This window comes from Aulonocara sp. 'chitande type north' Nkhata Bay, linkage group LG6 (genome assembly GCF_057382095.1).
Source record: "Aulonocara sp. 'chitande type north' Nkhata Bay isolate Kocher_YH1m ecotype deep benthic linkage group LG6, A_spYH_male_GT1.1, whole genome shotgun sequence".
Taxonomy (NCBI): Eukaryota; Metazoa; Chordata; class Actinopteri; order Cichliformes; family Cichlidae; genus Aulonocara; species Aulonocara sp. 'chitande type north' Nkhata Bay.
The window spans coordinates 31546996-31572894 of NC_141349.1; the positions used below are offsets into that span (position 1 = coordinate 31546996).

Consider the following 25899-nt stretch of genomic DNA (forward strand, 5'->3'; position numbering starts at 1 on the left):
TTAAGTTATTTTGTTATTTACATAATAATGTAAATAACCTAATAATGATCCTTATTGCTGTTTAAGAGAGGAGCGGTGCTTCAAAGGATAGCTGCAGATTTCTGTCAGAATCTGCAGATTATACAGTACAAATAAAATGTTTACGTTGTCTTCCCAACAGTTTCACTGACATCTACACTGGATGGCCAGGAAGCGTTCACGATGTCTTCTCGGGCGCTTCTCTGGCGCTGATAATTGGCTTCAGTCTTGTGTCGGTGACGTAAAAGGCGGATTTAATGCGACTTGACCGTTCAAACAGCAGTCGCTTTCTAAAACATCGGATATGTATCGGATTCAGTACCATATACGAAAGTGACCCAGATCGGATTTGAAAATATCGGATTTGCGCCGTTCACACTGTCATAGCATGATCGGATATGGGTCGCATAGGGTCAAAAAAATCGGATTTGATGCGCTTTCGCCTGCAGTGTGAACGTAGCCTAATATGTTATCCACCACCACCGTCATTTTTTCCCACCACCCTGTATTTTAAATTTTTGTCCACAAACAAAGCCACACCCCCACCATTCTTATTCTTTCTGTTCATAAAATTTAATTCATATCCGTCTATTTCAAAGTCCACTCCTTTCTCCATATTAATCCACGTCTCAGATACTGCAATCACACTGAATGGATGTGCAAATTTGCTTAAATATTCCCTTATTTTGTGAAAATTGGCATATAAACTTCTACTATTAAAGTGGATTATGGACATTTTGCAGTCAGCCTTGACAGTTTTATTGAATTGTTCTTCAGTATAATAGCAGCAGGTGTTTCTGATGTTAAAAAAGTTCAATTCTGGATCAATGTCCTGCTCTGTGAAGTGTGTATTGTATTCCGTGTTTTGTGGTGAATTTAACTCCAGATTCTCATGATTAGCAATCCTCTGTGATAGCAGTGTATAATTCCCAGATGTTAAATTAATTGATTGTTTCATGATTTAATATGTTGTGCTTTAGCTTCCGTTGTTATCTTCTATTACCTGCTTTGATGGATGTAGATTGTTTGTTCAGCTCCTTGCATTTGTAGTCATGTGACTTGTTAATATTTTTCCAGATCCTGGATGCATTTGATGACCAGCACTTTGGCTTCCTCCGGTGTGCCGTTGAGTTTAATAAATATTTTACAGTTTGCAGTCCAGGTATTTTGAATTTTATCCAGTTTCTTTAGGTGTCGTGCTTTCTTAGCGTTGTATTTGGTTAGATGGTCATTCATGTAGACGTTCGATCCCTTTAGTTTTCTCCCCTGCTTCAGCAGTGCATTCTTGTGTTTCCTGTTTACAAATCTTATGATGACAGCTGGTTTATCACTAGCGTTTCTCCTGGGCAAAGGGTGGCATGCCTCGATGTTATTACAGTCCAGGTCGATCCCTTTTGACTGCAAGAAACCAGCTACCTGTTGCTCTGCAGAGCTAACATCCAGTTCTCCATGCTCCTCTTTGCTGTCAGCAGTCACAGCCCGAGCATATGACTGGGGTTTTATGTGTAGCCCTGTGATGATCACATCGTTCATTCTGGTGTATTGCTCCAGGTCCACGACCCTGCTCTCCAGATAGACAATCCGTTTCTGCTTCTCTGCATTCTGATTGCGAAGCGACCTTATCTCCTCGACAATGTCCAGGATATATTTCTGCTGTAGCTTGATAGCTGATGTTTCTTCAGTTAAAAAGTCCAGTGACTTTTTGATGTCCTCAATTTCCTCAGCGGTCGGTGTTCTCTTAGGCCCCATTTAGTTTGCTGTCTCACTTGCTCCGTTCACCGTTGTGGGCGTTTTCCTCGCTGTTGCTGACACTGCAATGTCCAGAGGTTGCCCGATCTCTCCAGTCAATCCAGTCTCAGTTCGGCGCTCTCTCCTGCTGCGGCTTGCCGAGCTCCGGCGCTCTCTCCTGCTGCGCATTTGAGTGAAAATGCCATGACATTGGCATGTGCTGATTTTTCCTGTAAGGATAAGCTGATCTTTTCTGGTAAAATTAAATGAAACTAAAGGAATATAACTAAAAAACAACAAAAAATAACTGAAAACCTGTTCAAATGATGCCTTCTCGTTCAATATCTCTGTGTCTGACCTCACAAATGCACTTCTGGAAGAATGATCAAAAATTCCCACAGACACACCCCTAAACTTTGTGCAAGTGTCACGGACCCGGCTCTGGGGACTCGGGGTCCGTGGGCAGTGGGGACTATGACTGTTGTTGTTGTTGTTGTTGTTGTTATTATTATTATTATTATTATTATTATTGTTGTTGTTATTATTATTTGGTGTGTTGTCTGCACTGCCCCTGTGCACATCTGTATGTAGGCAGGTGTGTGTGTGTGTTGCCTTTCTTCTGTGGCCAAGTTACAGGCACCTTCAGCCCTGGGGGCGTGGCCTGACTTGAGGGCTGGCCACACCCGAAGTTCTTGCCGCACACCTGCTCCTCATCTGGGCTCATCGGGGGAGCTATTTAGATGAGCAATGGAGCTTCCACCAACGCTGGATTATTGCGTTTGACTACACGTCAATCTTCAAGCATAGTCAAGTGTGAGTGTATGCCCGCTGGGACAAGTGTGTAACGGCTGCCTCTATTGTTTTCCCCTCAGGAGGAGTGTGGGACGAGAAGGAGCAGTGAGCACGGGGAGTGCAGGGACACTGGGGCAGAGAGCACTACACGGGGACTTTTGGGAAGAAGACACTACACGGGAGTCTGGGAAACTGGGGATTTATTGTTGTTTACTTCACCACCTTGGAAATAAACACTGTTGCACTGAATAGTCCGGCGGTTGGGTCCTATTTCCCCATCTCCCCACGTGTCAGGATCAGGAGAGACTCGGAGGCAGACCGTCACTTAAGTTCACAATTTATTTACACACAGACACCAGGTGCGGATATATACAGGTGAGGGGGCACAGGAAGAGGGTCTCCGGGGAACACAGGCACGGGAAGGGGATGGCTATGTACACAATCCTTCACTGAAGCTCAGGTAGCTCGGACTCCGGCTTTTAGCTCACCAAACGGCGGTCCTCAGGCTGGCGAGAAATCTGACACAGGGAGGAAAAACAGGTAAGTTGCGGCACGAAAGAAACTCGGGAAAAAGCTCAGATTGGCGATGACACTGACGAGTGTTACACAATAATCCAGCGAAGAAGCACTCTCAGCAGCCGCCTTAAGAAGTGGATGAGATGATTGTTTGCAGGTGTCCGAGCCAGGGGCTGGAGCCGTCATGACTCCGCCCCGGTAGAGCGCAGTGGGGAAAGAGATGCAGCACAACAAAAACACTTGTAGCCATACAGAGTCAGCCGAGAAGGCACAGGGTCATGACACCACGGTCTGCCAGCCAGACCGTGACAGAATAATCCAGCCATTATGGGCCCAGCGGACTCAAGGACCGTCTCACAGGAGGAATTGCTCGCCCAGCTCTGGAATTACTGTCGGAGCATTATCCAGGCGGCAGACCCACATCAGAGACACATACAGGTCGTATTTTTTGATACTTTCCTGTCTTCAACCACCTTTTCTGTAAGCTTTTTGGACATTAAGAGATTAATTTCGATTATAACCATACTGAGGGCAAGTTCCAGCTTTGAGCTTTTTGGTTTGGGCTGTCCGGGTGAGGCGGATGTGGCGACCTCCCTGGGAGCCCTTGCTGCCTGTTTCTTTTTTCATAGGCAGATAGCTTCCCCACCGTCGCTTGCAGCTCACTTGTTGGACCCTCCATTGTGGGGGAAACAGTTCCCACGCTCTCTGCACCTCACCACATCTCCACTCACCCCCGCGGCATCTGCTGAGTCAGCAGACGAAGGACCGGCAGCTCAAAACCACACAGCTGCTGTCCTGCCCGGCCGGCTGGTGGAACCTTAGTCAGACACCGGCCCCGGCATTGTTTAGGAAGCGACGTTGGCGCCGCCGGCGTGCCTCACCACTGCCAGGTTCCCTGACTTTTCCTCAGCCAATTGTGTCGGAGGTCGATACACCGGCTGGACCCACTCCACCAGCGTCCCATCAGTCTGCAACGAGTGCAGCACTCTCGGCTTCACTATCCACATCACCTACTTTACCATCATCTCCACCGCCTGCGGATGCCGTATCACCATCTTCGCCACCGGCTCAACCATCCGTAGCTGCAGTGCAGCCAGAGGAGCTCGGCGAGCGGGACAAGCCCGCGCCGCCTGCAGAGGAGCTCAGCAAATGGGAGGATCCCGCGCCGCCTGTAGAGGAGCTCGGTGAGCGGGAGGAGCCCGCGCCGCCTGCAGAGGAGCTCAGCGAGCGGGAGGAGCCCGCGCCACCTGCAGAGGAGCTCGGCGTGCCGCAGCAGGAGAGAGCGCCGGAGCTCAGCGAGCCTGCACCGCCGCTGAAGGAGGGACCTGCGCTGCCAACTGTGGAGCTCAGCGAGCAGGAGCCCAGTGAGCAGGAGCCAGCGTCGCAGCCGGAGGTACTCGGCGTGCAGGGGGGACCCGCTCAGCCAGAGCCGGAGGTCGGTGTGCAGGATGTACCTCCACGTCCAGCGCGCCCACCACAGCGTCCACGTCCAGCACGTCGGGGATTATGGGCCATTCTACTCCGTCGCTCAACAGAGCTGCAACGCCGCCGCCATCGGACCCGTGGCCGCCTGCCGGAACTGTTGCGACGCCGCCGCCACCGGGCCTGTGGCCGCCCGCCGGAGCTGTCACACAGCTGCCACCGGATCCGTGGCCGCCCGCCGGAGCTGCAGCGCCGCCGCCATTGCACCTGTGGCAGGCCGCTTGAAGTATTCTGTTGCTTTCACGGGACCCGAGGTAGGCCACCTGAACTCTTGTGTTATAGTTACTGGCCGCCTGAACTATTTTTCTCCCGCCACAGTTTTGGGGGGTTATTGAACTGTTTTGTGCCTCCGCTGGAGTCGCGGTTGAGCCTCTGGGACTTTTGAGATGGACAGTTTGGTCATTTGGGGGTTGGTTTTATTACTATGTGCATATTTGTATTGTACAGCACTTTTGTCTACCAGGTGTGTTTTTAAAGTGTTATTTACATAAATGATGATGATGATCTGGGCAATGATAATTGATTGTTAAAATCCATTTTTATGGTAGTGTTTTAAACACTAAAGTAACTATATAAAAATGCTTTTGTCCGGGTCCTGGGTCGGAGCGACCCAGGGTCCCCGAGCAGTTATGAATTATGTTGTGATATGTATTTGTAATTCTATGCTTCTGTTCGGTGTTCCACTTATTGTATGTGTAGCCGTGTGTGTGTATGTGTGCGTATATATGTGTGTGGATGTCAAGCACCTGCAGGCCTGATGGGCGTGGTCCTGCTAGAGGATTGGCCACGCCTGCTGCTGATCAGGCTCGTCGGGGGAGCTATTTAGGAGACCGATGGAGCTCCCACCGACGCGGGATTATTGCGACACGACACGACACGGGAGTCACGGGAGAGCACGGGAGAGCACGGGGATTTATTGTTGTTGGTTTCCATACATTGTAAATAAACGCACTGTTTACACACAGAGCTCCGCGCCTGGGTCCTCCTTCCCTGCATCCTCACGGTTTGCCCTGCCAAACCGTGACAGCTTTAATTGATTTTCTATTCATCATATGTTTGTTTTTTTATGTGCCTCCCATTTCTATACATGGTACGAATATGCAGAAGAGTTGCATTGTTTGGTGTGTGACGTGCAGAACAGATAATATATGTCAGTTGTGGGCAGGGCTGGACTGGGACAAAAAATTGGCCCAGGCATTTTGACTAGAGACTGGCCCCCCCAGGTATTATAGGAAAAGCCATAAAGCCTTTGAATGAAAACAGACGCTGTTGTAAAAGTGATGTACACTGTCTTGTTGGTATATGTATGATTTCCATACATTTTAGGTCAGATAAAAACTTTGGTTGTAATCTTCAGATAATTATTTAATAAAAGCGAGACATTTTAAATGAGAATAAGAACGTATTTCTTTGCGCCCCCTTTTCCCTGTTAATGCCCTACCTGGCCCCCTGGCAAAACTTTGCTAGATCCGCCCCTGCACAGTTACCAGCTGTCAGCGTAAAAAAGGATCCTGGTGTTATTTGTCTCTCAGAAACAGTTCATAACTTCCCTTTAACTCATTCCTGTCACCTAAAAGGTAAACCTGTTTGTCCATCACCTGTTCAGCTCTGATGATTCAGTAAGGACATCTCCTGGTTTCATCTTCATGTTTCCCTCTCACCACATATCAAACTGACATCATGACCAGCAGCTTAATAGCTGTGGCTCCAGCAAACATCAGCTGATACTTGAAATTGATATTAAATCAATTCTAAAAACAGCTGATCAAGCTTAAACGTGCAGCTGTTGTTTAACGCGACATCCGCTGGTTTCCTCTTTCTGGCGCAAAGTGGGCGATAAACAAACAAGAGAGAAAAGCTGATCATTGATCAGATTCATGATCATGTTCATTGAAGTAGAAACAGGTGAGGGAGGGGGAAAAATGAGCGAAGAAGAGGCAGCTGACAGCATAAAGACAGAATAACTCAAGCTTTGTGTCTTTTCCATTGTAGCTGAAGTCCGGGACAAACTGTGCTCCTTTTTTAGCTCAATACAAAACGCGTAATATTTTCTCTGAATGCGGGACGATTCCGTCTTTTTACGGGACGGTTGGCAACTCTACTAACAAACCTTATGAATTAAATAAAGTTCACTATCAGTAACATCATAGCACCCACCCAGCTGTATAGAAACTCCGTCATGCTAGCTAGTACGCAGTACGAGTTATTGTAAACTGACTGTAAAAAACAAAACAAAAACTGACAGCACAACAAAAATAAACTCCACCTAAACTTGGTTTATATCTGACCCAGATAGACTGCAGGTCATAACCGGCGGCTGCCTCTGGTCTCTCCTTCTCTTGCCTCCCCTTTCTCTCATCCACCTGCTGTCCTCCACCACTTGCTAATGTTACTGAATCTGTGGAAGCATCGCGATAGCCATCACCAAACAACTGAGTTATTTTTACACACCAGCTAGCATCTGACCAATCCACCACCTTTCATTGTTTATACCGTTACCAGAAAAAAATAAAAAATCATCGGCCCATAAAAACGAAAAATCACCATCGGCCCACCGGGCAAATGGTTGTGGGAAAAAATGTTCAGTAGTAACACATTTCTCTTAAATGCTACAGGAAATAATTCAAACGGCCAGGAATGCAGTTTCAAAAGTGAAACAACAATCTGAACTAGAAGGCTAACCTCACATTTAACCTTTAATTTCAACTATAAAAATGTAGAACTGAACTAATAACCAGAATTATACATATAATAGACATGTATTATCTTATTTAATAGCGAAACCACATCACAACAATAAGGTTACTGGCTGATCTGGGCAATGATAATTGATTGTTCAAATCCATTTTTATGGTAGTGTTTTAAACACTAAAGTAACTATATAAAAATGCTTTAATGGATTTTCTATTCAACATATGCTTTTTTGTGTGCCTCCCATTTCTATTCATGGTACAAATATGCAGAAGAGTTACATTGTTGGGTGTGTGATGTGCAGAACAGATAATATATGTCAGTTGTGGGAAAAAATGTTCAGTAGTAACACATTTCTCATAAATGCTACAGGAAGTAATTAAAACGGCCAGTAATGCAGTTTCAAAAGTGAAACAACAATCTGAACTAGAAGGCTAACCTCACATTTAACCTTTAATTTCAACTAAAAAAATGTAGAACTGAATCAGTAACCAGAATTATTCAATTCAATTCAATTCAATTTTATTTATATAGCGCCAAATCACAACATAAGTCGCCTCAAGGCGCTTCATAGATACAGAGAAAACCCCAACAATCATATGACCCCCTATGAGCAAGCACTTTGGCAACAGTGGGAAGGAAAAACTCCCTTCTAACAGGAAGAAACCTCCGGCAGAACCAAGCTCAGGGAGGGGCGGCCATCTGCTGCGACCGGTTGGGGTGAGAGAAGGAAGACAGGATAAAAGACATGCTGTGGAAGAGAGACAGAGGTTAATAACAGATATGATTCAATGCAGAGAGGTCTGTTAATACATAGTGAGCGAGAAAGGTGACTGGAAAGGAAAAACTCAATGCATCATGGGAATCCCCCGGCAGCCTATGTCTATTGCAGCATAACTAAGGGAGGATTCAGGGTCACCTGGTCCAGCCCTAACTATATGCTTTAGCAAAAAGGAAAGTTTTAAGCCTAATCTTCAAAGTAGAGATTGTGTCTGTCTCCTGAATCCAAACTGGAAGCTGGTTCCACAGAAGAGGGGCCTGAAAACTGAAGGCTCTCCCTCCCATTCTACTTTTAAATACTCTAGGAACAACAAGTAGGCCTGCAGAGCGAGAGCGAAGTGCTCTAATAGGGTGATATGGTACTACAAGGTCATTAAGATAAGATGGGGCCTGATTATTTAAGACCTTGTATGTGAGGAGCAGGATTTTGAATTCAATTCTGGATTTAACAGGAAGCCAATGAAGGGAAGCCAAAACAGGAGAAATATGCTCTCTCTTTCTAGTCCCTGTCAGTACTCTTGCTGCAGCATTTTGGATTAGCTGAAGGCTTTTCAGTGAGTTTTTTGGACATCCTGATAATAATGAATTACAGTAGTCCAGCCTGGAAGTAATAAATGCATGAACTAGTTTTTCAGCGTCACTCTGAGACAGGATATTTCTAATTTTAGAGATGTTGCGCAAATGGAAGAACGCAGTCTTACATATTTGTTTAATATGTGCATTGAAGGACATGTCCTGGTCAAAAATAACTCCAAGGTTCCTCACAGTGTTACTGGAGGCCAAGGTAATGCCATCCAGAGTAAGAATCTGGTTAGATACCATATTTCTAGGCTTTTCAGGGCCGAGTACAATAACCTCAGTTTTATCTGAATTAAGAAGCAGAAAGTTAGCGGCCATCCAGGTCTTTATGTCTTTAAGACATTCCTGCAGTTTAACTAATTGGTGTGTGTTATCTGGCTTCATGGACAGATAGAGCTGGGTGTCATCTGCATAGCAGTGAAAATGTATGCTATGTCTTCTAATGATACTGCCTAAGGGAAGCATGTATAATGTAAACAGAATTGGTCCTAGCACTGAACCCTGTGGAACTCCATAATTAACCTCAGTGTGTGAAGAGGACTCTCCATTTACATGAACAAATTGGAGTCTATTAGATAGATATGATACAAACCACTGCAGTGCAGTACCTGTAATACCTACAGCATGTTCTAATCGCTCTAATAGGATATTATGGTCGACAGTATCGAATGCTGCACTAAGGTCTAGCAGGACAAGCACAGAGATGAGTCCACTGTCAGAGGCCATAAGAAGATCATTTGTAACCTTCACTAAAGCTGTTTCTGTGCTGTGATGAGCTCTGAAACCTGACTGAAACTCTTCAAATAAACCATTCCTCTGCAGATGATCTGTTAGCTGTTTGACAACTACTCTTTCAAGGATTTTTGATATGAAAGGAAGGTTGGAGATTGGCCTATAATTAGCTAAGACTGCTGGGTCTAGAGATGGCTTTTTGAGTAAAGGTTTAACTACAGCTAGCTTGAAGGCCTGTGGTACATAGCCGATCATTAGAGATAGGTTGATTATATTTAAGATCGAAGAATTAATTAATGGCAGGACTTCTTTGAGCAGTTTTATAGGAATGGGGTCTAAAAGACACGTTGATGGTTTGGAGGAAGTAATTATTGAAGTTAACTCAGAAAGATCAATTAGAGAAAAAGAGTCTAACTTAACATCAATGGTACTAGGAGTAGCTGTAGATAATATTACATCTGTGAGATGATTACTGGTAATTTTTTCTCTAATGATAAAAATTTTATTTGTGAAGAAGTTCATGAAGTCATTACTAGTTAACGTTAAAGGGATTGTTGGCTCAAAAGAGCTCTGACATTTTGTCAGCCTGGCTACAGTGCTGAAGAGAAACCTGGGGTTGTTCTTATTTTCTTCAATCAGTGATGGATAGTAAGATGTTCTGGCTTTGCGGAGGGCTTTCTTATAAAGCAGCAAACTATTTCTCCAGGCTAAATGATGATCCTCTAAATTTGTGACACGCCATTTCCTCTCCAGATTACGAGTCATCTGCTTTAGGGTACGTGTTTGAGAATTAGACCACGGAGTCAGGTACTTCTGATTAGAGACCTTAGTTTTCACAGGAGCTACAGTATCAGTATTATACATATAATAGACATGTATTATCTTTTACGACAAACAATAACAACCATTATATAATGGTTCCACAGTAAAAAAGAAAAAACAAAAAAGAATGGTATTTGTGATTAACAACAAGTTTTTTTTTTAAATTTAAAGTAATTTTATTGCTGTGTCTGGTTTTATTACTATGTGCATATTTGTATTGTACAGCACTTTTGTCTACCAGGTGTGTTTTTAAAGTGTTATTTACATAAATGATGATGATGATCTGGGCAATGATAATTGATTGTTAAAATCCATTTTTATGGTAGTGTTTTAAACACTAAAGTAACTATATAAAAATGCTTTTGTCCGGGTCCTGGGTCGGAGCGACCCAGGGTCCCCGAGCAGTTATGAATTATGTTGTGATATGTATTTGTAATTCTATGCTTCTGTTCGGTGTTCCACTTATTGTATGTGTAGCCGTATGTGTGTATGTGTGCGTATATATGTGTGTGGATGTCAAGCACCTGCAGGCCTGATGGGCGTGGTCCTGCTAGAGGATTGGCCATGCCTGCTGCTGATCAGGCTCGTCGGGGGAGCTATTTAGGAGACCGATGGAGCTCCCACCGACGCGGGATTATTGCGACACGACACGTCACGGGAGAGCACGGGGATTTATTGTTGTTGGTTTCCATACATTGTAAATAAACGCACTGTTTACACACAGAGCTCCGCGCCTGGGTCCTCCTTCCCTGCATCCTCACGGTTTGCCCTGCCAAACCGTGACAGCTTTAATTGATTTTCTATTCATCATATGTTTGTTTTTTTATGTGCCTCCCATTTCTATACATGGTACAAATATGCAGAAGAGTTGCATTGTTTGGTGTGTGACGTGCAGAACAGATAATATATGTCAGTTGTGGGCAGGGCTGGACTGGGACAAAAAATTGGCCCAGGCATTTTGACTAGAGACTGGCCCCCCCAGGTATTATAGGAAAAGCCATAAAGCCTTTGAATGAAAACAGACGCTGTTGTAAAAGTGATGTACACTGTCTTGTTGGTATATGTATGATTTCCATACATTTTAGGTCAGATAAAAACTTTGGTTGTAATCTTCAGATAATTATTTAATAAAAGCGAGACATTTTAAATGAGAATAAGAACGTATTTCTTTGCGCCCCCTTTTCCCTGTTAATGCCCTACCTGGCCCCCTGGCAAAACTTTGCTAGATCCGCCCCTGCACAGTTACCAGCTGTCAGCGTAAAAAAGGATCCTGGTGTTATTTGTCTCTCAGAAACAGTTCATAACTTCCCTTTAACTCATTCCTGTCACCTAAAAGGTAAACCTGTTTGTCCATCACCTGTTCAGCTCTGATGATTCAGTAAGGACATCTCCTGGTTTCATCTTCATGTTTCCCTCTCACCACATATCAAACCGACATCATGACCAGCAGCTTAATAGCTGTGGCTCCAGCAAACATCAGCTGATACTTGAAATTGATATTAAATCAATTCTAAAAACAGCTGATCAAGCTTAAACGTGCAGCTGTTGTTTAACGCGACATCCGCTGGTTTCCTCTTTCTGGCGCAAAGTGGGCGATAAACAAACAAGAGAGAAAAGCTGATCATTGATCAGATTCATGATCATGTTCATTGAAGTAGAAACAGGTGAGGGAGGGGGAAAAATGAGCGAAGAAGAGGCAGCTGACAGCATAAAGACAGAATAACTCAAGCTTTGTGTCTTTTCCATTGTAGCTGAAGTCCGGGACAAACTGTGCTCCTTTTTTAGCTCAATACAAAACGCGTAATATTTTCTCTGAATGCGGGACGATTCCGTCTTTTTACGGGACGGTTGGCAACTCTACTAACAAACCTTATGAATTAAATAAAGTTCACTATCAGTAACATCATAGCACCCACCCAGCTGTATAGAAACTCCGTCATGCTAGCTAGTACGCAGTACGAGTTATTGTAAACTGACTGTAAAAAACAAAACAAAAACTGACAGCACAACAAAAATAAACTCCACCTAAACTTGGTTTATATCTGACCCAGATAGACTGCAGGTCATAACCGGCGGCTGCCTCTGGTCTCTCCTTCTCTTGCCTCCCCTTTCTCTCATCCACCTGCTGTCCTCCACCACTTGCTAATGTTACTGAATCTGTGGAAGCATCGCGATAGCCATCACCAAACAACTGAGTTATTTTTACACACCAGCTAGCATCTGACCAATCCACCACCTTTCATTGTTTATACCGTTACCAGAAAAAAATAAAAAATCATCGGCCCATAAAAACGAAAAATCACCATCGGCCCACCGGGCAAATGGTTGTGGGAAAAAATGTTCAGTAGTAACACATTTCTCTTAAATGCTACAGGAAATAATTCAAACGGCCAGGAATGCAGTTTCAAAAGTGAAACAACAATCTGAACTAGAAGGCTAACCTCACATTTAACCTTTAATTTCAACTATAAAAATGTAGAACTGAACTAATAACCAGAATTATACATATAATAGACATGTATTATCTTATTTAATAGCGAAACCACATCACAACAATAAGGTTACTGGCTGATCTGGGCAATGATAATTGATTGTTCAAATCCATTTTTATGGTAGTGTTTTAAACACTAAAGTAACTATATAAAAATGCTTTAATGGATTTTCTATTCAACATATGCTTTTTTGTGTGCCTCCCATTTCTATTCATGGTACAAATATGCAGAAGAGTTACATTGTTGGGTGTGTGATGTGCAGAACAGATAATATATGTCAGTTGTGGGAAAAAATGTTCAGTAGTAACACCTCTCTCATAAATGCTACAGGAAGTGTTACGATCCGGCTCGAAATGACCGTAACAAGAGCGGTGTGTCCGTGACTTCCCACGCCCAAACAGACACAGTTTGTAGGCGGGGAGGATGGCAACAGCGCACACCGGGGGCGCTGTTGTATTTTGCTTACAGGGATAGAACAGTTTCAACGTATTCACATGACAAACCCTGGTTTTTCGCCGCTGATCTGGAGTGCAAATCACATAATGGTTATTGTCGAGTTTACATTCAACACTGTAAGGACCAGCAAACTGTGTTAGTAAACTGGACCCTACTACAGGCAGTAACATCAACACCCTCTCCCCTGGTTGAAAACTTCTATCCACAGCTTTTTTTGTCAAAACGAGCCTTCATTTTAGTTTGCACTTGCTTTAAGTTTTCCCCGGCTATTTTCCACGCTAGGCGAAGCCTATCTCGAAGCTGAGTCACATAGTCAGGTACACTACACGGCTCCTCCGGGGCCTCCGACAGCCATTTTTCCCTCAAAAGTCGGAGAGGGCCTCGGACCACATGTCCGAAAACCAACTCCGCAGGGCTAAATCCCAGCGACTCCTGTTTAGCCTCTCTAATGGCAAACAACAATAGGGGCAACCCCTCATCCCACTCTTTACCAGACTCCAAACAGAACTTACATAACATAACTTTGAGAGTTTGGTGGAACCTTTCCAAAGCACCTTGACTTTCGGGGTGATATGGACTTGATGTAACATGCTTAGCATGTAGTACTTTAACAACCTGTGCAAAGACTCTGGACATGAAGTTGGTGCCTTGGTCCATTTGAATGATTTTTGGCAACCCAATCACAGAAAAAAATTTGATCAAAGCTTTAATTACTGCTTTGGCTTTCACCGTACGCAGCGGAATGGCTTCCGGAAATCCCGTTGCTGAACACATTACAGTAAGAATATACTGATGACCGGCTTTTGTTCTCGGCAACGGTCCCACACAGTCTAGTATTACCTTTTCAAAAGGTTCACTCATTATTGGAATAGGAGTTAACGGCGCAGGTGGAATGGGCTTATTGGGTTTGCCCACCAACTGGCAGGTGGCACAAGATCGACAGTAAGCAGCTACATGTTTTTTAAGCCAGGCCAAAAGAAATTGCCCAGCACTCGGTAATAAGTTTTATTTATTCCGAGGTGCCCAGCCATGCCGGCATCATGTGCTAAGCTTAGCACCTGATCACGATGCTGAGATGGTACCACCACCTGTGTAACACTTGATGTTCCACTCTGATCAGAAGACCACCGCCTCATTAACACGTCATCCTGCAGGAAAAAACAGGGAAGGGTGCTTTCCCCAGCCGTGACAACGGCTGCAAAACAGGAACTCAAAGACTTGTCGTTTTCCTGAGCTCTTACCAAAGTTTCTTTATTCACATTGCCGCTCAATGCCGGTATTAATTTTAGCACACTGCATTTATCCCCCACTATGTCTTTCTCCCGTACAGAAGGTTTTTGCTCCCCAGCCACAAACGTATCTGCGATACTAACCACATCAGCAGAAATCACCGTAACAAGAGCGGGGTGTCCCGTGACTTCCCACGCCCAAACAGACACAGCCACAGCATCGGACTTTTAACAATAGTTTATTGACAACAATGGCACTCACGGTAGTGGGAGTGTATAATTTCGGGGTGAGCTAAGGCCAACACAACAAACAAAACTCAACCTAGGCTTCGGTTCCCCTCTGACCTGTTTACGGAAAAGAAAAGAAAGAAATAACACAGTCTGACCTCCCTGGTCTAAAAACACAGGAGAAAAGAAGGCTTCCCAACATAATCGGCAGCTCACCCCTACTTGCTCCGCACTTCACACACATACCCGACCTTTTAACCAAATAGCTATTGCTACGGCTGCTCCATCTGGACCTGAGGCAAGTGCACGGGAAGTCTGCCACACCCCCCGCACCGCTGCTCTTCGGTCGCCCTTTTATAGTTCATGTCCACAGCAGGAACCAGTTACATCAGGCCGCTCCTTCGGTCCACCAATCACAGCCGGGCCCCTGCACAGGTGAATTTGCATACACACATTAAGAAACAGATAACCCACCAACACAGGTCAGGAATGCAGTTTCAAAAGTGAAACAACAATCTGAACTAGAAGGCTAACCTCACATTTAACCTTTAATTTCAACTATAAAATTGTATAACTGAACTAATAATCAGAATTATACATATAATAGACATGTATTATCTTATTTAATAGCCCTAACTGAGGGAAACAGAAAAAGCACGAGTTTCTTCAAAAAACGTAAGCATATGATTTAAAACAAAAACAATCTGAATTCATGTTGTGTCTCAAAATAAAATTAATACATTTCTAATGACGATAACGTAAACAGAGTAACGATAGCTATTATTGTTAATACAGGTATTTTTTATTCAGCATTTAAAAGGTAAACAAATGACCTCAAGATTGTATTGATTAGAATTTATCACAGTTTACTGACAGTGGGTTGCAGCATAACAAAATAGCTTCACAACTGTAATCAGACTCTGTTTCAAATGCTGCTACAGTGATCGATGAAATGACTTTTTTATTTAGTTGTTCTGACCTTTATGTAAGATCAGCTTACATCTTAGGTATTTTCATATTTGGCATCTCAAAGGTGCAGAAAATTTACACAGAAAAACATAACATCAACTTTTCTAACAGCACCCCATTATAAACTAGAAAGACATGAGGAGACAAAAACAAATACAAAAATACTGGTGGCCGACAGTGCTACACCTCAAAGATTCTACTTCTGCTGGCAGAAGAATCTTAATAGAGCATCTTTTCAAGAGCTTGAATCACATAACGAGACAGTATCGTCGTTTCAGAGAGTCGGGGCCTTGTTTGTATTTGGTCAGGTGACATTCTGAAGAACCATATGGGCCTTGACACAGGCTTCATGTGGACACATCCACATCCGTGTGGACGCTTGTCTCTGGAAGCTGCTTGAAGTGGACCTGGAAGTGGACCTGGAAGTGGAGCTGCTGTCCTCTCCTTTCAGGATAAGCACAAATTCACCTGCTGGGATTCCACTAAATGTCACCAGGAAATCGTTGCTTCCTAATGACTGCATGAGACCAGGAGTAATATGCACTGTCAGCAGATTGACAGTCATGACAAAATAATATATAACTAAATCTTTACTGCAGAGTAGGGCAGGTGCAAAGACTATTTTTGCAGGATATTTAAGATATGAATATTACCTTCCATGAAATACCTTCAATGAAATATTATTGCAAGAAATGGCTGCCTTCAGGGTGTTGAATTAATTTCCTTGGCATATGATACAATGTTAATTAAGCTCTGCAGTGCTAAATAAATCTATATATTTGGCTATATGCTAAAATTTTAACTTTTTAATAGACCTTCCTTCCTTAAAAAGGAATCTGATCAATCTGAAGGCATTTGAAAATGAAAGTTTTTATGTGACTCAATACAGGCTTGTGGAAAACTACCTAAAGCCCATGGCTCGCAGAACTATTTTTAACAAAAATATGACGCAGTTGTTTTCTTATCAGTCCCTCATATCTCCGTGAAGGAATTTTGCCTGTCTAAAGCATATTGTTTGAGAAATCTTGTGGTTTGTTCAGATGCAACTTTGCAGATCTAATCTGTGCTGACATGTTCTTTTTAGAGATCAGATGTTTTCTCTGTCTTGAACTTTAGCATTGAACTCATTCACTGCCATTGAAAAACTTACGTTGACTGCCATTGACGTCTATAGACGTCAATTACGTTTTTCAATGGGAGGGGCTAGAATACAACCTCGGGCAGCTTGTCAGTGAATTTTATTTTTACATATATTTGTAAATAAATTGTTTTGATAAAACATAACCTTTCTCAGTGTTATTTCTGTTTTATAGAAGTGAAAAACTATTTTATATGTTAGAGGTGTCACAAAGCAAGAAATATTAGTGTCAAAGGCACTTTTCTGCTTGAAATGTATTTTTCACAAAAAGCTCGTTTTCTCCCTTTTTTTGGTCAAGACAGGCATTTTTGGTGGAACCCACCTCTCTTCTACAGCTGATTACTAAAGAATGGAAAATGGTAGAAACAAGCTTTTTTTTTTGGATGAAAGAAGAGAGTCTGTTCTTCATTTTGGTAGGTTCAGCGTTTATATGATCATAACACACAGTTTTCTGTGGCTCTTCAAAAATGAGTAAAAATGCTCAAAAACCCTGGCAGTGGGGAGTTACCTGATTTGAAAATGGCTGGCAGTGAATGAGTTAACATGCATAATGAGGCCTGTAGAGTCTGAGGTTTAGAACTCACATTATTTGCAGTTTTAGTCAGACCTTGAGGTGAATTTGCTTGTTTATTTGCTACTAGGAAGACTCTAATTGCACTGACACACAATTGAATGTTCCAGACCAGCCAACTGCCAAACCTTCCGCTTGTATAGAAGGGGTTACAACTGCTGATTAATCTCGTGCATTTGTACAGTTGTACCTGGTTGGAATTTAATTCCTCTTAATTCCTTTGGAAGCAGTAAGGGTGTACTCAGTTTGTCACAGGACTGCATAGAGACCTGTGAAAACTTTGTTTTTCACATGATACATTATATACACAACAGTGACGGTATTAATATAAAAAATTCTCACTGCACAGAAAATGTGAGTGCATTGCTGAACCAAGTGAAGCGGTCCCTTACCCACTGGACACCACTCTCTATGTCTCTGGTAGGACGTATCAACTCGATTAAAATGACCATTCTACCCAAATTTTTATACCTTTTTATACCTTTTCCAGGCCATACCCAAAGTAAGTGAGGAAAAGTGATTACCACAAGAGAACTTTACAAACTATAAAAATGAACAAACAATCGCCATAAAAGTACCCTGACCTGAGCGAGGACGTCCTTCCTTAAGACTAAAGTCCCCATGGGCTCCGGCAGACTCTTCAACGAGGTTATAAATGAAGTTCACTGAACTTTGACCTGAGTATGAAAGCACAACAGTAGACACAGACAAATAAAATCTTTGAAAAACATCTCATATAACTCAGTGGTTAAAAGTTAACAATAATGATACTGTTGTGGCCATTTTTGTTGAATGTTTTTAGAATGCAATTTGTATTCATTTTTTGTTTTTTCCTTGAAGGTGTAAGAATTTACTGACCTTAATTTGTAATAAATTTTATTGGATAAGCATTTGAAAAGTGATTGGTTTATTAGTTTATGGACCCTCCCATTAATTAAGAGATTAAGAGCACCCGGGATGGGTGTGGTAAAGAGGTTTTTTGTTTTGTTTGCCAAATGTCAGATGGGAAGACGGGAGGGTTAAAAAATGATTTTTTGACCACTTTTGAAATTGTTAAAACAAATTAAGTTAACTTTCGTTTATGTTTAAGTTTAAAGAAGTTATTTGGCTGATTTATGTTTGTATTTTTTTTCACGAAATAAACGGCATATGATTTTAAACAATGGAGTCAGAAGTGCGTAGCAAAACAAACCTCCCGTTGCCACCCACGGCCTTTCCTCGGATCTTTTTTGTTTGGAAAGTAAAAGGCCGCGACAGATACTGACCTGTGACCTTAACTAAGTAAGGGTTGTTTGAGCTAACACTGATTTGCCATAGCCCCGTTTGATTATCAGTGTTAAAGCTTAAACGACGGAAGTTTCCTGCTCTGGTGACAGATGCCAAAGGCCCACTGGACTGATTGGAAGTCTGAGAAACACCTGGAGGAGAGGGACAAACAATTACAAAGATATTTTCAATATGATGATATAAGAGGTTAAAAAAAATTAAACAAATGCATAAAAAAATGCATCTTAGAAGTATTAAGAGACATTTGTGATGACAAAACCTGTTGGGCTGGTGAGGCTGAAGGTGAGAGGTGAGTCTCCTGTGATGTAAGCTGTTACATTATTTAATGAACCATCAACAGTAAAAGTAAAATGATCAGGCCTTCCAGGGTTCCTTGCTGCCTGAAAAACTGTCACCTAAAAGAAGGAGAGAAACATCACATTTACTCACACAGTGTGATCTTCAGTCAGATATGATTCTCTTGATTGATGTCTTACCACAGCGCTGGCTGATGAGTCTACTATAACACTGGTAGCCAGAGAGAGTTCTGACTTAGTGACCTGAATGGCCTGACCTCCAGAAGCTTCAGCTAGGTCTTGGTATAACTGGGTACCAGATCGACTCATTACACGTGGAGCCACACCCTGAGAGGTTCTGCGGCGACGTCGATCACCCGCAATATTTGTGAGCATGAAAGTAACCTGCAAGCATGAGGAAAAAAACCCCTTTTATTCAAGATTAAGATACACAGATCTAAATGTAAAACATTTATTGAGAATGAAGATGAATGAGAATCAATGAGCTAGGCTAGAGGCAGCAGATTTCAGGCTTGATAACTTTGAAAAACATGAAAAGAATGGAGAATACAGGTGTGTGGGGACATGTAGTCCTTTATAAATAGTGTGGTCCCTTCAGATAACGTTTGAGAGTTACATGGAGACAAATACTGTAAAAATAATCTCATGTTACATGCCAAAATGTATTATATTTTTTATATTATATTTTTAAGAGGAAGGATGGTATAAAGTTCACGCTTACCTGAGATTTGGTGCTCTCTATGGTGTTTTTCAGGTGGGCGTCTTTAGCTGGAGCATCAGTGAAGAAAAAAATCTCGGAGAAGGGTGGAGCTGCTGTCAGTGCAAGCTTTTGTTTATATGTAAGGCATACAAAGTATCACAAATGAAAAATTAATAATTCAAAATGTAAAATACAATCAACCACTCCGACTAAAAAGAGACATTTCTATCCCCTGCAAATACACGTGTTTAATAATAAAAGTCAATCTCCTGGGGAATTTAAATCGAACTGTATAATAACAATTTGATGATACTCCATCTCCACCTTACAAAATTTGAATATGACTCTGTAAAATGTATCTCTGTTTATATCACCTGTAGTCCAGACAAGACCATTTCTGGGATATCTCCTCCTCCACTTGCAGACAGACAGTTGATGCGCTCTTTGAAAACGTCTGCATTTGCTGTCATAACCAACGGCCCATAATCTGCACATACAGTATAATGTAAAACATTTTAAAAGCTACTAAATTGCGCATTTGTTTGCCAAGCATTTAATTGCAAACGGTGCTGCCATTTTATTCTTATTTATGTGAAAGTGAAAAAAACAAATGATTTTTTTTTCACAAGCAGCATAACTTTACAAGATGCTTTTCAAACATGTTCCTATTTAATAAAGTACAAATTCACCCAGTAAATGATCTACCTGGGTCATTGAAAGGTACCAATATGTAACCGGAGGGTTCCTGTCCTGTTCCTCTTTTTCTGTCAATGATCTCAAAAGAAACCCTCTTTGCCTCATCAATTTCATTTCTCATACTTCCTGTTGTGTCTATGACAAAACACAGCACAGGAGACTGGGAGAGGCCCATCAGTCTGTAGAAACAAACATGATAAAAATCAAACAAACAAATGAACAACAACAAAAAAAATACACAGTTAATGTAATTCTGAATAAAGTCTAATTTTCTATAACAAGGGAAATAATTATTTGACATTGTAAGTCTCTAATTTATAGCTTCACTTTAATAAAGTGAGAGAGAACATCAACCAATAATCACATTGCATTTAAGGTATAAATAGATTTTCCTGTCACTGAGTGTAATAAGTTTTTGATCCCCTATGATGCAGTGAGAGTTTTTGCTTCTACATCGTGCTCATGTGGCACATAGATTACGATCCTTCAATCAATCACTCAATTTTTGATCTCAACTTGTTATGTGTAGAAAACACACATCTCCATAGAATGATCTTCTTCCATTCCAGCCTCTCCACCACCATGGGTAACCAGAGAGCTGCCGAAGGATGTCAGAGACAAGACTATAGGCCTGAACAAAGCTTGAATGGGCTGTTGGCTCACCAACCAAATGTTTAATGAGAAGGTGACTGGTGGTTGGACCATTCAGAAATTTAAAAAAAATATAAAATTACCATCAAACGCCCTCTGTCTGGAGCTCAATGGAAAACATCGCCTCATAGGGTGAGGATGATCATGAGAAAATGACATGTGACCAGCTATGTAATAATCTGAAGGGGCAGCACAGTCACCAGGAAATGTATTGGTGAAAGCAGGCAAATGTACAGGCCTGTCTTAGATTTGCCAGGAAACACTTAAATTATTCAGAGAAGGCTTGGGAGAAAATGCTAAGGTGAAACCAAAATTGAGTTTAATTTCCATTGATTCGACCCACCTTATTTAGAGGAAGAGAAATGCTTAGTATAAGCCAAAGAACACCATCCTCACAGTCAAGCAGGTGGAAACATTGTTCTTTGATGCCGTTTTTCTACTAAGGGTACAGGATGACAATGACAATGTTGAAGATGGGTTTTGTATTGGTTGTCCATCATGACCAATGCAACAAAAAAGAGGGTAAAGAAGAAACAAATCAAGATCATAGATTTCCAGATTGTTGGTTGACATTCTGTCTCTCTCCATTAAATTGAAAGTACTATAAAAAATTAGAGACTGTTCATTTCTTTGTGAATGAGCAAACAGAAGGGGATCAAATAATAATTCTCCCCACCATACTGTCTTAGCCCAGGATGTCTGACTCACAGGGTGTACATGCACCTCTTGCTTGCTTGCTCAAGACAAGAGCAGATGGGGAGTGAGTTCATGAGAAAATATACAAATGCTATATCGGAAAAATTTCATCGTTAGTCTTTCCTTTCTCCATGGTGAGTAAGCACATCATCTGCATTTAGGGTTTAAGTACAGAACACAGGATGACTAACCATCACTCAGCAATGAAGATTCCGGTTTCTTCTCTGCCCACAAAGCACGCTCGACTTGAGATTTTAAGGAAGTAAGGGGACTTTCTACTAAGTCACTGCTTTCACATCTGCTTCCTGTTAAGCATGGTTAGGGGTTAGGTGTGTCCCTGAAAAAGTAAAATATCATAATTTCTCTGAAATTCATATCATGGGTGTGCAGTATGGACCTAAATCTCTGAGGAATGTTTCTGAAGCAGTTCTGGAAGTAAAAGGGGGTCAAACCAGTACCAGCAAAGTGTACCTCTTAAAATGACTGATGAGTGTATATCTAAAAATTGTTATCAAGACAATGAAAAGCATTTATTTGTTCCTCTTGTGTGAGACTACAAAATGGCTCAGATATCACTAGCCTATACCTCAAGAAGGTATTCTCTCCAGCAGCTAATCTGATGTCCTCCAGTAATTCCATAGTGGCATGAATAGCCAGAACAGCTGTTTCATCTGAAAGATGCCATGATTGGAATCAAGTGTATCCTTACTGATACCTCCCACTGGATCCTTCCTGCTTGTGCGGTCAAAAAATCCACCATGGCTGCATTTACCTTGAAACAAGGATAACATTTTTAGCATTTTATCAAAGAATATACCCCCCCCCCCCTCTCCCCTCTCAAAAAACCCCTAAATGCAACACACTAAAACAAATGATTTTTCCAACTTACCAGTAAGTTTTGTTGAGAAGAAAATGCTGAAGTAGCCTGAAGTCAGAAGTCCCCGGTTCAGGACGTGAGGCAGAATGTTGTTGATACTGTTCTTTCCTACACAACTTCTGCAAGTTGGAATATTTCGTCCTGTAGCAAAATTAAGCAACACAGAAATAAAAAACATTCTAAATGTATACATTTATTATTATTATTTATTATACAATAAATGCATGCTTTTCAACATCTAGTGGCATGAGACAAACAATCGACCAATTACTGAATGCACTGCGATAACTGCACATTTTAATCTAGATAGCAGTTAGCTAAAGTAGTTAAACTGCAATTCTCATCACAGACAATGGGGGGAGGGCACCTACCTGCCAGGTTCTCAAGAGGTTGCTCAGGTCTGATCAGAGCACTGTATGGAGTTTTATATCCCAGCTCCACCCAGTTACTGTGGCTGTAAAAGTCCTTGATGTACAGAGTATGAAACAAATTTAGAAAATCACTTTTGCATTTTGCTTTAATGATACCCCAGTGTCATATAATACTCTCTTAAAAGTTGGCAGTAAAACAAGCATCACTCCTACCTGTAGGGTGTGACAGATTTGCCCCAGAGTCCACCTCCCTCTGTAAAAATTTTCTAGCTTGACACTGGCCTTGACCGCAGACACACCTCATCATCAAAATACAACAGATTGTTAGATACAATAGAATAGAATAGCCTTTATTGTCATTGTACAGAGTACAACGAAATTGGAGTGCCACTCCCTTGGTGCAAGATAAATAATAAATATAAATGTAAAATATAAAAAGTACAATAAAATAATCGCAAGTACTCAAACAATATTAAGTACTTTATATACAGGATAGCAGCATTAATATAATGACAGTATGAATAGCAGCATAATATAATGGCAGTGACGGTATGGTATAGCTAAGCAGGTTCAATTGTATTTGTGCTTATTTACTACAGTGATAGCTCTGGGAAAGAAGCTATCCCTGAATCTGTTTGTCCTGGTTTTATGTGACCTGTACCGTCGGCCTGACGGTAATAGTTCAAACAGTTGATTGCTGGGGTGAGAGTAGTCCTTGATGATATTGCCAGCTCTGCTGAGGTACCGAGAGTTTGCAGTGACCTCCAGGCTGGGCAGAGAGCAGCCAGTGATCTTCTGGGCTGTGTTGATGACCCTCTGCAGTACTTTCCTGTCCGCAGCTGAGCACCCTGCATACCATGTTGTTATGCCGTACGTTAGAATGCTCTCTATGGTGTCTCTGTAAAATGTCACCAGCAGCCTCTCCTCCAGGTTGTTCCTCCTGAGCACTCTCAGAAAGTGGAGATGCTGCTGGGCCTTTTTTACCACCGCCGTGGTATTTGCAGTCCAGGAGAGGCAGGAGAGGTCATCAGAGATCTGCACGCCCAGAAACCTCATGGAGTGTACCCTCTCCACACAGTTCCCGTGAATGTAAAGTGGGGCCGGGTCTGCTCTGCCCTTCCTGAATTCCAAGATAAGTTCTTTAGTTTTCGTGGTGTTCAGTTGGAGGTTGTTAACTGAACACCACTCAGTCAGTCTGTTGACCTCATCTCTGTAGTCCGACTCATCCTCCCTTGAGATGAGTCCAACCACTGTGGTGTCATCCGCGAACTTTATGATGGTGTTTGAGAGATGGGTAGGGGAGCAGTCGGATGTGTAGAGTGTAAACAGGAGGGGACTCAAAACACATCCTTGTGGAGACCCGGTGCTGAGTGTGATGGTGCTGGACAGGTGGGGGCCGAGTCTGACAGACTGTGGTCTATTTGTCAGGAAGTCCTTGATCCAGAGGCAGATGGGGGTGGAGAGTCCCAGGTGAGACAGTTTCTGGACCAGGATCTCCGGGATGATATGATTGAATGCTGAGCTAAAGTCCAGAAAGAGCATTCTCACAAGTTGCCATAGTGTGACTTGTGCTGCAATCACAGCATCAGGTCAATACTAAGTTCTTTTCCAGTTTTCATGGTTTGTTTAGTAATAAATTATAATTTACCATGACCCTGTGACTCAGTGTTACTTTCCTAGATATTATAACTTTCAAGTACGTAAGGCTTCTGTCAGAACTAGTATGAACCAAAGTCTATATTCAAAATCAGTTAGTTATATATAGCATAAAACAGTTGTGTTAATTTTGTTCTGGGCTGTCTTGTTAAGCTTTGCTGTACCTTCTGTGATGATATCCCGTCCTCTGTTGAAGGTCTCATCGTCAAAATGGCGTGCCGCACTCAGGAGAAAAATCGCGTCCACCGCTGCATTGCTGAGGTACATAGTAGCAATGGCAGTTTCAAACTTGATGGTGGAAACGAAAGATGTGAAGGTAGCTATAGACGAACAGGCCCTTTGCACCTTTCCAACTGACAAGCTATTATCAATCTGAAAACAAGGAATTTGTATATTACAACATGCCACTCATATGTTAATCAGTATTTGTTCTATTTATAGCACTATAAGTGGGAGTTGTCTCATCAGCAATAGGGATGCCGTTTATTTGTCATGTGATTTTTTTACAGCACAAAAATGTACACTTACTTGATCCGTAAGTGACGCTGTATAAATAATATTGAATTGAACTGAATTGTTTAGTGCTCTAGGAAATCTGGAAACCTGTTTTGGGAAGCCAATGTTATCAGGGATTGCCTTTGCCAAAAGTGTGCCCATATGTATATTCACCCATATGAATACAATATTCCATAGACAATATTTTATAGTAGAACACAAACTTATAACAAGGAAAATGTTATTCACTTCATTTGTCACTGGTTTTGGTGTTGTGACTAATTCATGCATTTTTCCACTCAGCAACATTCAAGTCTTTAGTTACCGTCAAAGATTCAGCAAAGCACACATGTCTGAATGCATCACTGCTCTCACAATATTTCTTTTTAAGAGTGTCTTTCCAACTCACAGTCAGGGTAAAATCCAGTCTATTAGAAGCAGCGATATCTCGGCAGACTTCTGCTGTCTTTCGAAGGATTGCTATTCGTGTAATGTAACGGTGAGTGATGGAATCTGATGAGAAGAGTGGTTTGAAGCCCTGAACAAGACCTGGCAGGGAGAGGATCGGCACCACCAGAGGCATCACTGTCTGTCTGGCAGTCATAGTTCAAAAGCAGGAAAACAGGATGGTAATGCTGAAAGAAAAATACAAATCTATATGGTTACAGCCTCTAAACCTTTATCATGCTAACTTCTTTTTATGGATGTTTCAACATTCATTTTACAGCAGGCTGGCAGACAGAACATATAATCAAGGACAGAGATGTTTCTGCAGTGATTGAGAAACAGTCTGACTCTTAAAAACGTCTTAAAAAAGAAAGAGAAAAATTGCAAAGTAAGGAAAATCATGTTATCAAAATTTTAATATTTTCAGTAAACAGAGTAATGCCAATAAACATATTGATAAGATCAGAGCTACATCATACAATGAGTTTAATACAGAAAATAATA

General features: G+C 41.9%; 2 protein-coding genes and 1 pseudogene across 2 annotated transcripts; 1 reads left to right on the forward strand and 2 right to left on the reverse strand.

The window, feature by feature from the left end:
- Positions 1–1080: 1080 nt before the first annotated feature.
- LOC147328141 (uncharacterized) lies at positions 1081–1767 on the reverse strand. Its single transcript, XM_086297644.1, has one exon. It carries the CDS (start codon positions 1765–1767, stop codon positions 1081–1083), a length of 687 nt encoding a protein of 228 aa, XP_086153770.1.
- A 1104-nt stretch (positions 1768–2871) lies between these two features.
- On the forward strand, positions 2872–5040 carry LOC147328142 (uncharacterized). Its single transcript, XM_086297424.1, is given in 2 exon segments — positions 2872–3884; positions 3886–5040. Coding segments are annotated over 2 exon segments (1539 nt in total). The 5' UTR covers positions 2872–3381; the 3' UTR covers positions 4922–5040.
- A 10778-nt stretch (positions 5041–15818) lies between these two features.
- On the reverse strand, positions 15819–25552 carry LOC147328143 (von Willebrand factor A domain-containing protein 7-like; annotated as a pseudogene).
- Between the last annotated feature and the right edge of the window lie 347 nt (positions 25553–25899).

What these genes read in the sequence shown, in the direction of transcription:
- LOC147328141 (XM_086297644.1), bottom strand. Translation starts at nt 1,767, where the DNA reads ATGGGGCCTAAGAGAACACCGACCGCTGAGGAAATTGAGGACATCAAA.